General features: G+C 56.6%; 1 protein-coding gene across 2 annotated transcripts in view; it reads left to right on the top strand.

The window, feature by feature from the left end:
• The first annotated feature begins 77 nt into the window (after positions 1 to 77).
• Positions 78 to 14,883, top strand: part of WDR90 (WD repeat domain 90) — a 31,238-nt gene continuing 16,432 nt past the window's right edge. Inside the window, exons 1-21 of one of the 2 annotated variants that reach the window (XR_013939615.1) lie at positions 78 to 138; positions 620 to 711; positions 799 to 975; positions 1,525 to 1,663; positions 2,412 to 2,582; positions 3,569 to 3,692; positions 4,482 to 4,549; positions 5,162 to 5,271; positions 6,149 to 6,379; positions 6,967 to 7,029; positions 7,353 to 7,421; positions 7,976 to 8,086; positions 8,196 to 8,341; positions 8,639 to 8,696; positions 10,171 to 10,289; positions 10,481 to 10,642; positions 11,293 to 11,408; positions 12,558 to 12,674; positions 13,219 to 13,454; positions 13,920 to 14,059; positions 14,617 to 14,747. Coding sequence is in view for 1 of the 2 variants with exons in the window: in XM_080556308.1 (XP_080412434.1) it covers positions 123 to 137; positions 622 to 711; positions 799 to 975; positions 1,525 to 1,663; positions 2,412 to 2,582; positions 3,569 to 3,692; positions 4,482 to 4,549; positions 5,162 to 5,271; positions 6,149 to 6,379; positions 6,967 to 7,029; positions 7,353 to 7,421; positions 7,976 to 8,086; positions 8,196 to 8,341; positions 8,639 to 8,696; positions 10,171 to 10,289; positions 10,481 to 10,642; positions 11,293 to 11,408; positions 12,558 to 12,674; positions 13,219 to 13,454; positions 13,920 to 14,059; positions 14,617 to 14,747 (2,593 nt within the window). In the remaining variant the exon portion in view is untranslated. The remainder of the gene's footprint in view (positions 139 to 619; positions 712 to 798; positions 976 to 1,524; positions 1,664 to 2,411; positions 2,583 to 3,568; positions 3,693 to 4,481; positions 4,550 to 5,161; positions 5,272 to 6,148; positions 6,380 to 6,966; positions 7,030 to 7,352; positions 7,422 to 7,975; positions 8,087 to 8,195; positions 8,342 to 8,638; positions 8,697 to 10,170; positions 10,290 to 10,480; positions 10,643 to 11,292; positions 11,409 to 12,557; positions 12,675 to 13,218; positions 13,455 to 13,919; positions 14,060 to 14,616; positions 14,748 to 14,883) is intronic. The other variant, XM_080556308.1, reaches the window with a different exon arrangement.

Genomic DNA, 14,883 nt, shown 5'->3' with positions numbered 1-14,883 from the left:
GTGGGCGTGGTCACCGGAGGGGGGCGTGGCTAAGGGGGGCGTGGTCGGGAAGGGGGCGTGGCCTCGGGCAGCGCGCGGATTGGCGGCGGGCGCGCGGGACGGTTGAGCCGGGGGCGCGCGTCATGGCGGCGGCGGCGGGTAGGGGAGGAGGGGGCACCGGGGTGGGGAGGTCCCGGTGCGGGGGTGTCCCGGTATGGGAGGGGGGTGTCCTCGTGCGGGGGAGGGGGCCCGGTAAGGGGGTGTCCCGGTGTGTGCGGGGGGGCTCCGGTACGGGAGGGGAGCGTCTCGGTACGGGGAGGGGGCTCGGTATGGGGGTGTCCCGGTGGGGCGGGGGGGCTCCGGTGCGGGAGGCGGGGATGCCGGTACGGGGGGGGCTGCGGCACGGAGGGGGTGGTTCCGGTGCGGGAGGGGGACGTCCCGGTACGGGGGGTGTCATGGTACGGGGAGGGGGCTCGGTATGGGGGGAGGTCTCGATGCGGAAGGGGGGTATCCCGGTGTGGGGGGGGGGGTCCCGGTGCCGGGGGTCCCGGTGCCGGGGGTCCCGGTGCCGGGGGTCCCGGTGCCGGGGGTCCCGGTGCCGGGGGTCCCGGTGCCGGTGCCCAGGCAGCGCGTCCCGCAGCGTGGCAGAGCCCCTACCTGAACGTCTTCAAGCACTTCCGCGTGGAGGAGTGGAAGCGCTCCGCCAAGGAGGGGGACGTCACCGCCTGCCTGGTAACGGGGGGCACCGGGGGCCGGCCCCTGCCCCGGGTGTAGGCTCTGGGCCCCCACCTCCAGCACCCACTCCCCCGGTTCCCGCAGGACAAGAGGCTGAAGGGGACGGTGTACCGCATCCGGGGCTCCATCCCCGCCTGCAACTACCTGCAGCTGCCCCGCACCGGCACGCAGTCGCTGGGGCTGCGGGGCCGCTACCTCTACCTGCTCTTCAGGCCCCTGCCCCGCAAGCACTTCGTGGTGCACCTGGATGTGGCCACCCAGGTGCGTGAGCCCGGCCGGGCGGTGCGATCCTGCCCGGGGCACGGGGTCCCCAGAGCCGGCACCTGCAGGAAAGCTGGGGGGGTCTTTGTCAGTAGGTGTGGTGATAGGATGAGGGGGAATGGCTTTAAACTAAAAGGGGGAGATTTAGGTGAGGTGTTGGGAGGGAATTCTTTACTCAGAGGGCTGCGAGGCCCTGGTGCAGGCTGCCCGGAGTCGCTGTGAGCCCCAAACCTGGCCGTGCCCAAGGCTGGACGGGGCTCTGGGCAGCCTGGGCCAGGGAAGGGGTTGGGACCAGCTGGGCACCAAGGTCCCCTCTAACACAAACCGCTCTCTGATCTTCGGTGCACTCGAGTGCAGCTGGTCCTCATCATCACAGGTGGGGGGTCCCAGCCTGAGGCGGTTCCTGTTCTTGTGACACCTCTGGGTCTCTCCCCTCAGCCTCGGAGGGGACAGGGGATGCAGCTCGTGTGCCCGGGGGACGCTGTGCTGGGCGGCACGTCCCGGCCGAAGCCGCCGGGGTGACCGAGCGCTGCCCGTGTCTGTTCTCAGGAGAACCAGGTGGTGCGCATCTCCTTCTCCAACCTCTTCAGGGAGTTCAAATCCACAGCCACGTGGCTCCAGTTCCCCTTCGTATGCGCAGCAGCCAAAGGCTCGCTGGACGAGAGCACAGCCAGGGCTTCCAGGCGAGGTAAGGAGCCGGGGTTGGGCAGGCACAACGCAGCCGAAGGGAACGGTGAGTGCAGGAGCCAGCTGGACAGGTACAAGGAGGGCGAGCACCGGGTGGCATGGGCGCAGTGTCCCGGCCGGGAGCCCCTTGCGCAGCATCAGGCTGGGTGTGCGGGTGCGGGGGCAGCGAGGCTGTCTGTCTTTCCGTCCGTCCCAGAGCTGAGTGCTGTGTCGGTGAGCCGTGAGATGAGTTCTCCGGTCTCCCATCTCCTCTGCTCATTCGGAATAGACAGGTTGAGCCTGGTAGAAATCGTGGGCAATAAATAGTGTTTACTTGAGAGGGCTTTGGGGTTTTCTTCCTTTCCACGCGCTGCAGAGGGACCCTGGGGAGCTCAGCGGTTCGGGCTCCGAGGGCAAAAGGCGAAGCGCGCTGGGCGAGTGGTGCTTCCCGTGGCTGTGTCAGCCAGGCACAAGCACTGAGCGCCAGCAAGCCCGCGGCCCAGGGGCTGCATCGTCCGGGCCGTGGGCTGGGCGTAGCTCAGGGAGGTGCGAGGCTGCACGCCTGCACGGGGGAAGGAGGTGGGTTTCCTACAGGGAAATGAGCGTGCACGAGGCAGAGGGGTGACAGGATGCACGCGTTAAGGGGTGCGGCAGGCCGGGCGTGTGCTACTCACCTTGCGTCTCCTCTTCTGCGGGGAGCATGGTCCAAGGTTTGCAGCATCGTAACGTCTTCCCTTGCTGCTTTTGCCACGTGCCGTTCTCTTCTCCAGATCTGGTGGGGGCAGCCCCTGCTAACGTGCGCTGGACCTGCCTGATGCTTGATCTCCACTACATCCTCTCCATGTACCTCAACCGGCGTTACAGCCACCTGAAGAGCATCAAGCTCTGCTCCAACCTGCTGGTGAGAAACGTCTGCACGAGCGACTTGGTGTTTGACCCAGGTGAGGAGCTGAGACTCTGGGGTGGCATCCTTGTGATTTAAACCAAGCCCGGATGTACCCCGTAGTTTTTAAAGCCGCTTTTTAGAGATGCGATTGCTGTAGGGCAATTAGCCCTGATCAAGCAGTTTAAATTCTTAGGCCGTGAGCATGGGAATGCGTCCGTGTCAAAAGCTAGGCTGACTTTAGTAGGGAGAGGAAGTGGAAGGGACAAAACGCCAGGTGTGTTGTTAGCAGGTCTCATGTGCACTGGTGACTGCAGTCTCACGACCTCTCTGGAGGAAAGTGTCATCTCATTTTCCAGCTGGAAAAGCGAATGATTCAAGAAAAGCTAAATATCTTACCGAGGTTAGAATTTTTCTGGGGTAAAAAAGGTGTTACCAAGGCTTGCTTCTCCTAGGCCCATGCTTTTATCTGTCCAAAGAGCCTGTGGTTTTTGTCTCTGATATCTGGAAATCTTCCAACGCTTTTTTAATTCACCCGCTTAGTGTGACAGAGTTACTTCAGTTAGAACCTTTGTATCTAACTTTTCTTTTTTCTTTGCTGGAAATCTTCCCAAACTTACTAGTCTGCTGAAAGAATTTACAGATGCTGCATGCAGTGAAAGAGGCTCTTGGAATTTCTTATATCATGAAGACGTTCTTGAAATTACAAATGCATCAAGGAAGCAAGACAAGAAAATCAGAACAGAGCCCTAGCACAAATCACATGAAACTATGGAAAATAATAGAAAACTAAGTGAATTTTGGGCTTGGGGGTCTGATAACTGGATAACAATTGTTAATGCTCTTATGTTGTCTTTAGAAGTTGAGAGTTTCAGCAATATTCCCACGCAAAGGCGTCCTAGTTTGTTACAGACCTTGCTTCAGTTGTGATCTTTGTTTTTTGAAGTCCTCAAAGAAGGCAGTCGTGTGTCCCACTGGAAACACGTCATTTCAGCCGGCTCCACAGGCCTTGGAGAATTTCATCTTCTGTCTTCCTGCTGCCAGGCGTGACTTTCTCCGAGGCCCGACAAGCCAACCTGGCCGGCCACGGGGTCTCTCCCATGCCGCGGGAAATGGCCTTCCCAGTGCCCAAGGGGGAGAAGTGGCACGACCACTACGACTACATCAGGTACGCCCGCTACACGCTGCTTTTGGCACCGCCAGAACTTTTACACCTCTCTTCGGGGCAGGTTGCTGTAGGAAGGAAGGGTGGATGAGCACGGTTAAGGAATGACAGATTTGTACAGACTTGGGGCTCAAAACGTTTTGGTTGCCCCAGCTCTGGTGCTTAGAGGTTGTTAGTAAGTCTGCCCTAACTTGCTGATCGCTGGTATTTTGGGGCAGGAAAATGAGCCCCGGGCCCGCCAGAGGTTAGTGTTAATGCCAGTCCTCTCTCTCAGCAGTCTCTTGCTGGATTTGTCCCCGTGGCTAACTCAGGTGAATGCAAATGTTTCTTCCATGCATGTTGTTCCTAAGGAGCGCTTCAACTTCTTGCTAATTAAAGGGCGCTCACGGTGGCTGCTGAGCTGTGATCGGCCTCAACGCCTCGTCAGGCAGGCAGATGTAAGCGTGCCTTCCTCAGCTTCAGTGCTCTGCTCCCATCTGCACTGAGGTTTTCGCCAGAGAACTGTGTCGCTCGTAAATCGCGGCTCGTTACAGTCACTGCTTAGCAGCGTTGCCTAAAGCAGGCAGTGCCGAGCTTAGCCCTGAAAAGGAACGGCGTGGTTTGGAGTGGAGAGATGCTGTAGTGTCTCACTGCTCGGGGGAGAAAGGGGCAAAAGGAGGAATCTTGTAGGAGGCAGCCAGCTAAACTGCCCTTGAGAAAGGCTGTTGGGCCAGACCGTAAGGTGTCCCATGAGATTGCTGTGTGCCTGTGCGGAGGCCTGGTTACACGGTGTCTTCCTCTGATTTTGCTCAGGTTCCCATCCGAAGGGTCCAAGCTGCCGTACGACTCCATCCAGAAGAGCTGCTCCGGTCCTGCAGCAGGTGGGAAGGCCGGGGGCAGCAGCTGAGGCCGTGCCAGCCCTGGGTGTTCGCTCGAGCAGCGTGCTCTGGCCTCTGGGGCTCCGTCTGCCCAGAGCCCTTTGTGGGATCCGTGCTGGGAGAACTTCTACCGGAGGTTTAGAGGCACCTGAGAAGCCCTAGCGTTTCACCCTGAGAACTGGCATGGGTCAGCTGAAGCACCCACACTTGTTTGGAAGTGCTGGGGAGTTTTAGGAGGTGGCTGGAGCAAAGACGTTTCTTGGCTGTGAAATATGGTTAATTTTAAACTTTGCTGTGGACTCCTCTTATAGAGCCATTGAGAAAACAGCCCCTAGTCTCCTGGGGTTGGAGTCCTTTCCCTTCTCCCTCCCAGCCTAAGGCAGCAAATCTGCAGCATGTTTTGTCTGTTCAATATCTGTTTAATAACAGATGTAGTTTCAGACACTGTGTAATCAGGGGACTCTCAGGGATTTTTCACTGCAGTTCATTCCCACACCTTCCTAGGCTCCGGCAGAAGCTGACTGATGTGGCTGTTCGTTTCCTGCCTGCAGGAGCAGGTAGCTAACAGGCCAGAGGGCTTCCAAAAGAGTCCAGCCCTTTCCTCTTGTCATCCAGGTGGCCAACCCTCGGAGGACCCCGTCCGCCAGCTGCCCCAGCCGGTGACGCTCACCAAAGCCGTCCGTGACCGACTGTCCCTCATCCACCAGATCACCAGTCCCAGAGCTGTAAGCGTGCCCTGGAGGGAGGGTGTGACTTCTGCCTTTCTGCCTCACGTGGAGTTTTCCCTACGTCTCCTCTTTTAGCTCCTTTATTTAGGATGTAGAAGCTGCTTTTTGTCTTTCGCGGCCTGAGCTGGGCACGGTCTGCTGAGCACAGCCCCGCAGCGGGTGCCTCGGTGGTTCCGCGTGGCGTAGCACAGAGCAGGGACAGGATGAATGCCGAGTGCTTCGTAACCTCTAGACATCCATCCCCGTGTCAGTGGAGGCAGCGAATACTTTTGTCTTCAAACTAAAGATAGGAAGCGAGGACTGGAGACTGCAGAGCTTGATGGGGTGCCCCCAGGGAGCAGAGCAGCACGCGGGGTCGGGATTGCTGGGCCTGCAGGCAGCTGCCCTCGCCGTGATCGCGCCTTCCCCGCTGGCAGCGATGCAGGAGCTGGCGTTCGGGCTCTCGCACCAGAAAGCTGGCGGTGGGCTTTTGGAGAGGGGAAAAGCTCCCCTTCTAATGCTGCGGAGAGGGGGAAATCGATGAGTGGAGCCCTGAGCTGGGATGCCAGGTGCCTTCGGCTTCCCCTGCTCCGTGGAAAGAGGGCGGCTCATCTGGAGGCTGTTTGGAGCCGGGGCTCCTGGGGCTCTGGTGTGTTGGGAGGAGCTGAAGCCCGCACAGATGGTGCCAGGTGGCTGGTACCCAGGTAGGTGCCGACAGCTAGGTGGCAGGCACGCTGCCCCTCTGTATTACTCCTTCCTCGTTTGTATCACTCGTGAACGTTTGGAGTTTTTACGAGAGTCTCTCGGGAGCGACGCTGGTGTCTCCCTGTCTCTGCAGTGGGTGTAAGGCACCGTGAGGAGGGCTGGTCTGTGTCTGAGCCTCTGCCCTTTACAGATGCCGCACCGGTGTCCTGCAGTTACAAAAAGCATCCCTGAGGTTCACCTGGCAGCCCCAGGGCCTCTGAGAGCCACGCGTGCCGGCGACCAGGAGGCAGAGGAGAACGGGAGGCTACACGGCGTGGGGGACTTGGGGCAGTCCCCGGCAGTCAGCGACGGCGGCGTCCACGTGTACGCGCACCGGAGGAGCAAGCGGGCCGTACGCACCGCCCGCGCGGGCTCAGAGGAGGTGGGCTTAGCTTCGCACTCGACCGGGCTCTGCGTCCTGTCGGGGTGGTTGTGGCTCTCGTCAGCGCTTCCCCCAGCTCCGCTCTGGTGGAGACTTTGATCGCAGGACGGTTTTGTCGAGGGGAGAGGGGGCTTGGGGCAAGTCTTTTGCTTGCTGCGTGTGTAAGGGCTCCTCCGCAGCCACGTCCTCAGCCAGTGTCTGTCCCTGTGGTGCCCAGCAGCAGGGCTGGGTCTTGCCAGACGCTGATCTGCCCCCTGCTGCTTGCTCCATCTCCCAGGGCTGTGCCGAGCGCGCGGACCCCCTCGGCACCCTCCCACACCTACTGGGGATGGTGTCCAGGCTGCTGAAGGCTTGCTTGAACAAGTGGCCTGGGGACGTTTGTGCCTGATGGTTTTGAGCCCAGCAGAAACAGCAGAGGGAACACAAGCTTCAGGCTGGAGTTTCAGTTAATGCTACAGAATACTTCTGCTGGCATTATTTTTTCTGACTGGCAGTTCTTTCTTCTTGGGTGTTACATGTCTTGAAAGAGGGACCTGTGTTTGGATGCACTGACATTAATCCGGTTGTGTGTTTACTGATTTGCCCAGGACGCATCCAGGAAGGGCCCCGGAGCAGCCGTGCTGGCCAGCAGGAGAGCCGCTCACTGCAGGGTAAGACCAGGTGCCGTCCTGCAGCAGCAGCCTGCTTTTGGGGCATTTTGGGGACGTGGAGGGGGCTGGCTGGAACCCCCTTAGATGGAGTGGGAGAACTTCTCAAAGATGGGAAATCCTAGCACCTTCCTTTTTTCTGGATTTGACTTCTACGTTAAATAAAAGCCATCCACTTACCGGGGGAGAAACCAATGCTGTCTCTGCTTTAGAGAGAATCAGTAAATGGGGGTGGCGGGGCCCCATAGTCGGAGGGCCATGGCAGAGCAGTTGGCGAGCTGGCCTCAGTCCTGCTCTCAGGGTGACTCTGCTGTCTTGTTTTTCAGAGTTTCTTACCAGATCCAATCCTGAAGCTGAGAAAGATAATTGGCTTTGGAGGCTGCAGCACCAAATGTGTCAGTAACTCAGGCAGTTTTGCAAGTTTATCTGTAACCACATATTGTTTTTCTAGAGGTGTGGAGGGCAGACAAGTGCCACGCTTTTGGTACGTTTTTGCTGGGGAGAATTGCTCTGTAACAAACGGGCACGGGCTTCTGTTTGTGCATGGGACTTCTATTGCTACGGTGCTGAATCAGAAATCAGGGGGCCTTTCAGATCTCCTGGCTTCTGCAAGCAGGGATGCGTTTTGGATTGTTAATGATAAAAAAAGGGTCTTTTTGGTTCATCCAGTTCAAGGCTCTGCCAAGAACATTTTCTTCCATATATTGGCTGTGCATGTTTTAGACATGATTTGTATGGTAAATCAGCTGAATTAACTAGGATGTCAGCTGGGCTCCTAGTTTTCCCTTGCAAGATAGAAGCCTACTTGTTGCGTGGGAGAGCAGTCCTCTCCCCTGCCCACGGGCAGCAGATCTCCAAATCTGCGTGTTTAAGAAACTTTTGTGGGTCCAGCCCAGGGTCACCTCTGTGCCGTCTCGTCAGCCCTCTCCTTCTTGTCTCGGTCCCGCAGGCGCTGTGGACTCAGAACAACTCTGCAGTGGTCTACCCCTGCCACGCTGTGATAGTAACCCTGCAGATTCAGACCGGGGAGCAGAGGTTCTTCACTGGCCACACGGACAAGGTAGATGTAACTCCTTACGAAGGCGTACGGCCGCGCTGTGCCCGCACCCGAGGTGCAGGCACCTCCCTGCTGCTCCTGTCCCAGCTCTCCCACCCGGCGCATCCCGCAGGTGTCGGCGCTGGCGTTCAACGGGAGCAGCACCTTGCTGGCTTCGGCGCAGGCCGGCCCCCTGAGCCTGCTGCGCCTCTGGGACTTCCCCGGGGGCAGCTGCCTGTCGGTGTTCAAAACCCACGTGCGGGTGCTCCTGTCCCTGAGGTAGGTTTCGGCCCCGGAGCGGCGCGTGAGGGCGGAGGAGATGCGCACAGGGGTGCGTTCAGGTGTGCCAGGTGTCGCAGCGTGGCAGCTTTTCCGTGCTCTTAGTGCGTGATAAACCAGGGATGAATTACAGCTCTCCCTCCGCTGCCTGTGCTTGTCACTGAGACCTGCTGGCAGCTATCCCAGCACAGCTGACGTGCTGCCAGCTCCCGGGCTCATCCCTCGGGACTTGCTGTCTCCTTGAGATGCGTTTGGGGTGCGAGGTGCTGCGTCTCACCAGGTGTCCTGTTCTTGCAGCTTTTCCTACAGCGGAGCTGTTCTCTGTGGTGTCGGGAAGGATGGGCACGGGAAAACGGTGAGAACTAAAACTTGGTTTTTTTTTTGGCGTTTTCTCTGTCCTGCCAAGCAAGTGACACGAGAGGACTTCCCTCAGATCAGATAGTTACGTTGCAGACAAACCACTGCTGTGTGCTCTCTGTCTCCCAGCCACCAGCCCAGCCAGGACAGTTCTCCTTGTGCCCTGCGGGGATCGCTGCAGTCTAATGCACGGCATCGCCTGGCATCTCTGCAGCAATTCCAGCCCACCCAGCTGAGGGTGACGCGTGCTTGTGTGGCATTTCGAGCTGGAAGGCTTGCAAGCACGTAGTGGAGGAATGGGAGTTGAAATGGGAGATTTGGCACTGACTGGAGCCCAAAAACTGTTTTTTATAGCATCAGGGGCGAGCAGGCAGATGCGGGGTTTAATCCTTCCCTTCAGGGCTCCAGCACCGTGTGCTGGAAGGGATGGATGCTGGGCACTGAAGCTGCCACCCACTGATGTAGCTAGGGGATGACGCAGATCCCACACGTAGTAGTCAAAAATAAAATTGTTTTTTGGGTCTCAGGGTTTTACTTGATCAGTGCAACTGTTTTCATCCAGTAATCCCTTATTGACAACTACCAGCAATTAGCTGTGCCATCACTAACTGCCTACTGCCTGCAGGAAAAAGCAAACAGCCACAGGACTGCTCCAGTTTTTTCACAGCGTGAGGCAGAGCTCTACGAACCGGGTGGGAGCTGGGGAGGGGAAATCAATGCGCTGAAAGCGGCACAGGGGGCTGGAAGCAGGCTGGGAGGGGCTGTGGGGATGGCCAGGAGCACTTTTGGGGTGGCACATCGGTCATCCTTACCCTCCGAGGCCGTGCTGGATTCATTTCTAACGCTGCTCTGAGAGAGCTAAATCACCGGCCTGTCCTCGCTGATCGTCCCTGCTCCTTTGGGGGTGACCTCCCCAAGCCTGTCAGTCCTTGTGGTGGAAGACCTGCAGAGAGCACCCCACGAGGTGCGGGGAAGCTCTGAGTGTACCCCAAGATCACAGGCTGCATTGCCAGTGCTTTGCCGCGTGGCTTGGCTCTGCTGCCCCATGTGATGGGCATCGCGAGCAAAGCTGGAGCTGAGCGGTGTGCTGTGAGAAAGGAGTGCAGGCAGGCACACGCTGCCTCCAGCTCTCGCAGAACATCTCTGCCCCAGCGTAGCTCTTACAGCTCCAAAAGCAGAGCTCCCACTCTGTATTTTCTTCCCCAAACGTGAGCCGCACCGCCAGGCAGCCCTGGGGTTGTGAGCCTGTAACTGGGTGCCGGACAGATAGACTGGAGTGAAGCTTTGCCGAGCAGTTTGAACAGTCCTAACCCTCCGTATGTGAAGTTTGTGTTTTTTTTTCACTCCTTCAATTCCATTACCGGTACTTTGTGCCCAGAGCACAGTACGTGCAGCTGTTTGGGATGAGAAGCCCTCTTGCTGCCAAGGTTTCCGTGTTTCAGCAGCAATGCCGTGCTGTCCTCTTGCTTCAGGTGGTGGTGGTGTGGAACACCGCCCAGGTCACCTGTGGCGGAGACGTGGTCGTGCTGGCCAAAGCGCACACGGACGTGGACATCCAGACCTTGAAGATTGCTTTTTTTGACGACACCAGGTAGGGAGCAAAGAAACCAAGTGGGCAGCCCCGGGTCTGGCATGGCTGGGGGCGGCTCGAGGTGCAGGAGCAGGGCGCTGCTGCTGCCGCCGTTCCTGCTTTTGGCCCCCGCCGTCAGCACTGACCTTTTGCGTGAGTCCCGTGCCGTTCCTCGGCGCAGTTTTGTGTGACAGGGTGGTTTTGTGCGACAGGATGGTGTCGTGCGGCCGGGACAACGTGAGGCTGTGGCGGGTGCGGAGCGGAGCGCTGCGCTCCTGTCCCGTCAACCTGGGCGAGTACCATTCCCTGGAGTTCACCGACCTGGCCTTCGAGGAGGGGCACTCGGCCGAGCGGGAGCCGGAGGACCGCACGCTGTAAGGGGCTGCTGGGCTCGCCCCTCGCCCGTCCTCGGGCCGCCCTGCAGGGACAGGGCTCTGCTGAGGCTCTGCGCAGCCCGGCCGTAGCGCCCACCTTTCCCTTCCCCTGTGGGACCGCGGCGTTTTGCTTGGGTTTCCCCTGCAGCTGTGAGAGCTGCTTCCCTTCTCAGCATGCCTTGCTTCCCAAAAGAGATCCAGCTACTGGCAGAGTAGCCCAAGAAAGGAGCCTTCCCTCCCGCGGTACTGACGTTTTGCCATAGTTAGGGACTCCCTCCCCTGTCCTGAGGCTTGGGGTTAGCTTTCTGTTGACAGCAGGAGTGGTGTGGTACGTATCCTTTAAATACAGACGATCACTTTTTTTTTTTTGCCATTATTTTAATCAAAGCAAGGCCTTTGTTGCTACCACAGGCTGCTACAAGAAGGCAGAGCTGTCAGCTCAGCCGACCCCCGCCTTCCCCGTGGGCTGTGTCCTGTGGCGGAGAGGTCTCTTGCTGAAGTCGGTGCTGAGCTTTTACTTTTTCTATCTGGCGTTTCAAAGGGGCAGGAAATCAGCCAGGAAGCTCCGATTTGTGGGGCAGCTCATGGGGAGGCACCCTGGGCACCCAGTTGACCTGGGGGGGGGGGGGGGTGGTCTTTCTCCTTTTCAGCTTTGTCTGCAGCAAGAGCGGCCACGTCTTGGAGGTGGACTACAAGCACGTCTGCATCAGGAGCGCGCGGCGGCTCCTGCCCTCGCAGCAGCAGGACAAGCAGGGCGGCGGGGCAGGTAGGGCCCCGGCAGGGAGGAGGGGTAAGGGGCAGCTCGGCTGTCATCGGGGGCAGGAGGGGATTCAAACGAACCTCTGGTAAATTAAACCAGCCGCTTACCTCCTGCTAAAGATTATTCGGGGTTGATTAGATCACTGCCAGCTAACTATTTTCCTCTTAAGCACTGCAGATAATTGTACTTAGGACAGCAAAGTATCATTTTAAGAAAGAATTTTAGCATTTTAAACGCTGATTGCCGTTTCAGAGAAACACTGCTTTTAGAAACATGAAACAAGGTCTTAATTTGCTGATGAGAATCTTAATGCAGAGATGTAAAAAAAAAAAAGAGTGGAGAAGATCAATGAAAAGATGAATTTGGGGATTTTTTCATTATTCAGCCTGCATGAAGTGTTTGGGAAATCTTTGATGCTGTATACGAAGTAGTTCAGCTTTCAGCTTGTCCATTAATTTTAACAGCAGGAAGAATTCACTTTCAAGTGTGACTGCTCCATCTTAAAACTTGGTGCATGTTTTGCTTTGGCAAATTGAGCTATTTAATCTTGAGCATGCCCCTTTGAGAAGCATGTAACTCCAGTTCCCACTTCGTGGGTGAGAAAACAACAGAGAGGAGATGAAACCGTGTCCCTGGGTGTCTCAGTGGTGGCAGTGCTAGCTGTCTTCGGTCCTTTGACTGATAGACTTCATACCAGAATCTAAAAATCGGTTACTTTCTGTAGTTTCTGTAGATGTGTCGTTACCCCCACTTGTTCTTCTCTCCCACTTCTCAGTACCCTGCAGGGAGGATTTGAGGCACAGGAATGAAACAGTTTTGGGTCTCAGACGGTTAACCTAGGACATCCCTTACCAAGTGATCCCATTCACACCAAAAGTATGGCAGGGTTTAGAAAGCGGTAAGGTGTTTCTGTGCCTGGCAAGAATAAGCAGAGCTGCACTGGTGGTAAAGAGAAGCGCTGGCAGAGGGACAGGGGACTGAATACGTTCTGAACCCTGAGAAGAGGTGGCTGGGACCCGAGGCAGCCTCTGCAGCCATCGCAGTGGGATTTCTGGCTGCTGGAGCAAGCTGGAGCCAGCTCTTGGGTGGGGGAACCCCCAGCTTGAGTTTCTGTGTTTCTGCCGGTGTACAATATGGTGTTTTTTGGGGTTTCAGGCCCTGGGATCGCTATAAACAGTATCAGCATCTCCTCAGCCTTCTGTGCCACGGGTTCAGAAGACGGCTACCTGCGGCTGTGGCCGCTGGACTTCTCAGCCGTTGTCTTAGAGGCGGGTGAGTAGAGCTGGGACCGGTCCTTCTGAACTCCACATCTACGCCAGCCTGCTGCTGGGAAGCAAAACCTCCGCTCTGATGTCTCCTAAAGTAACTGTCATGAGTGAGGGCATTTTTTATGCCTGCTGTCTTCAGAGGGGACTGTCTTGGGAGTATTTTACTTCAATGACGATTTATTCACGTTCACTCTTCTAGCTCCTAGGCAAGAGGCAGGAGAGCCTGGGTGAGAACAGGCAGTCCATCTTGATTTCTGTGCCCTTGTACCTACAGCTCATCTGTCTGTGAAAAATTAGGGGAGAAGTCAAGCGGTTCTTCACTCTATTTGAAACAATCATCATAACAGCCAAGCTCGGGGACTTCTAGAAAGGGCACAGACTAATTTGTCACTGGCCTCAAACCTGCAAGCACTTAATCTTGAGGTCATGCGGGATGTTCATCCCTGTGTGCATTTCTTTCCTATACGTGAATCTGGCTCTGTAGCTGTGCTCCAGGTGCTGTTGCTCCTTTCCTGGGGCTGTGTGCTGACTGCTGTGTCTTTCCCCAGAGCACGAGGCACCGGTGACTTCTGTCTGCATCAGTCCGGACAGCCACAAAGTCTTGTGCACAACCACGGCTGGGAACCTGGGCTACCTGGATATAGAGTCCCGGGACTATAGCACCCTCATGCGCTCTCACGAGGACTCCATTTTGGCGTTCTCAGTGGAGGGAGTTTGGAAGCAGATGGCAACAGTGTCTCAGGATAACACCATCCGAGTGTGGGACCTCGTGTCCATGCAACAGGTGGGTGAGATGCGAGTCGTTAGATATCTCATTTATTAATCGTCTCTTCAGTCTCTATTTAGCCGAGTTACCAAAGTTCCACAGTTCAAGAGCCCTTAAATGTTCTCCCTGAAGCGTGGGGTGCACCTTGGGCAAGAAATCCTTCTGAAGTCTGGAGTTCAGAGAGTTTTTGCTTAATGCATAATTTGGTCTTAGACTCTGAAGGCGTTGGTAAACAAAACGGGATAATATATTTTCTTTTCCTTCATCACGTGTATATTGCTTTTAACACAAAACGTAATACCCAGGGGCTTTATCTAAATGACTGAAGACCCAGGACTTCCCTGGGCTTTGGATGCAACCAGGAAGGGTGAGGTTTCTGTTGCAGGACACACGGTGGAGGTCTGAGGCTGCCTTGTTGTTACGTGTGGCTGCCAGGTACTGCTTCATCCAGCTTTGTGCCTGTGTTATGTCCCTTCCCCGCAGCTGTATGACTTCACAGCTGCAGATGAGATGCCGTGTGCTGTGGCCTTTCACCCTACCCAGCGGATCCTTGCCTGTGGCTTTGACAGTGGGATGGTGCGGACCTTCAGCTTGGCGGCCTCCGATCTCCTGATGGAGCACAAGTAAGCGTTCGCAGTGGGAGTTGCACCCGTGCAGGCGTGGGTCTGACTGTGGGTGTTGTGGCAAGAGCCGGAGCAATATCCGTGCAGTGGGAAAAGTACTTTTCTTGGACTTGAGTCCTCATGTCCCAGCTGAGTGGCTTTCAAGCAGAGACAGCCTTTGCAGATTAGACTTCCACCACTCAAAACCTTGGCACACCAAGCTATGAGGGCTTTGTGTGGGGGGATTTCCCAGCTGACAGGTGGCCAACAGTAGGAAAGGGGCTGTCCTAGAGATCAGCTGAACGGGGAGCTCTTGTGAGCCTTGGCATGGGAAGTGGAGGATGCTCCAAAGGGAGAGGGAGCTTGTCCCACCCAGGGACAGCTGGAGTGCTGCACTAGATGCTCGCTTTTCCAGAAAGTCGGAGTGCTGGTTGTTCTGCTGCAGGTGTGAACATGGTGGAGTCCTCTGCTTGCCCCTGGTTATTTTGCTCTCCTGGGTCCTTCACTCTGTTCCCCTTGTTGCTACTCTTTTTTTGTGGCTTTTCTCTATGCTTTTCATGTTTTCTGCCTTCTTGCAGGCAGCACCGCACTGTGATCACTGGACTGACTTTTTCTCCAGATGGCAACTTCATGTTCAGCTCCTGTCTGCAGGGAACCCTGGCTCTTTACAGCTCTGTGGAGCCAAAAAGCCATGTCTTGAGAGTCCTGGGTAAGTCTGTGGGGTTGTGGGTTGCCTTTTTTTCCCCCAGTTTTTGTAGTAGCACAGACATCCCAGCACCAAAATCAAGCCAGATGCAGTCTACTCAGAGATAGGGGTTCTCTGGAGAACCTTCTGAGCTGCAGTG

Source organism: Anser brachyrhynchus, assembly GCF_964034855.1.
Source record: "Anser brachyrhynchus genome assembly, chromosome: 15".
In the NCBI taxonomy this organism is placed as follows: Eukaryota; Metazoa; Chordata; class Aves; order Anseriformes; family Anatidae; genus Anser; species Anser brachyrhynchus.
The sequence above is the reverse complement of the archived record's forward strand: the minus strand, read 5'-3'. Positions and strand labels throughout refer to the sequence as shown.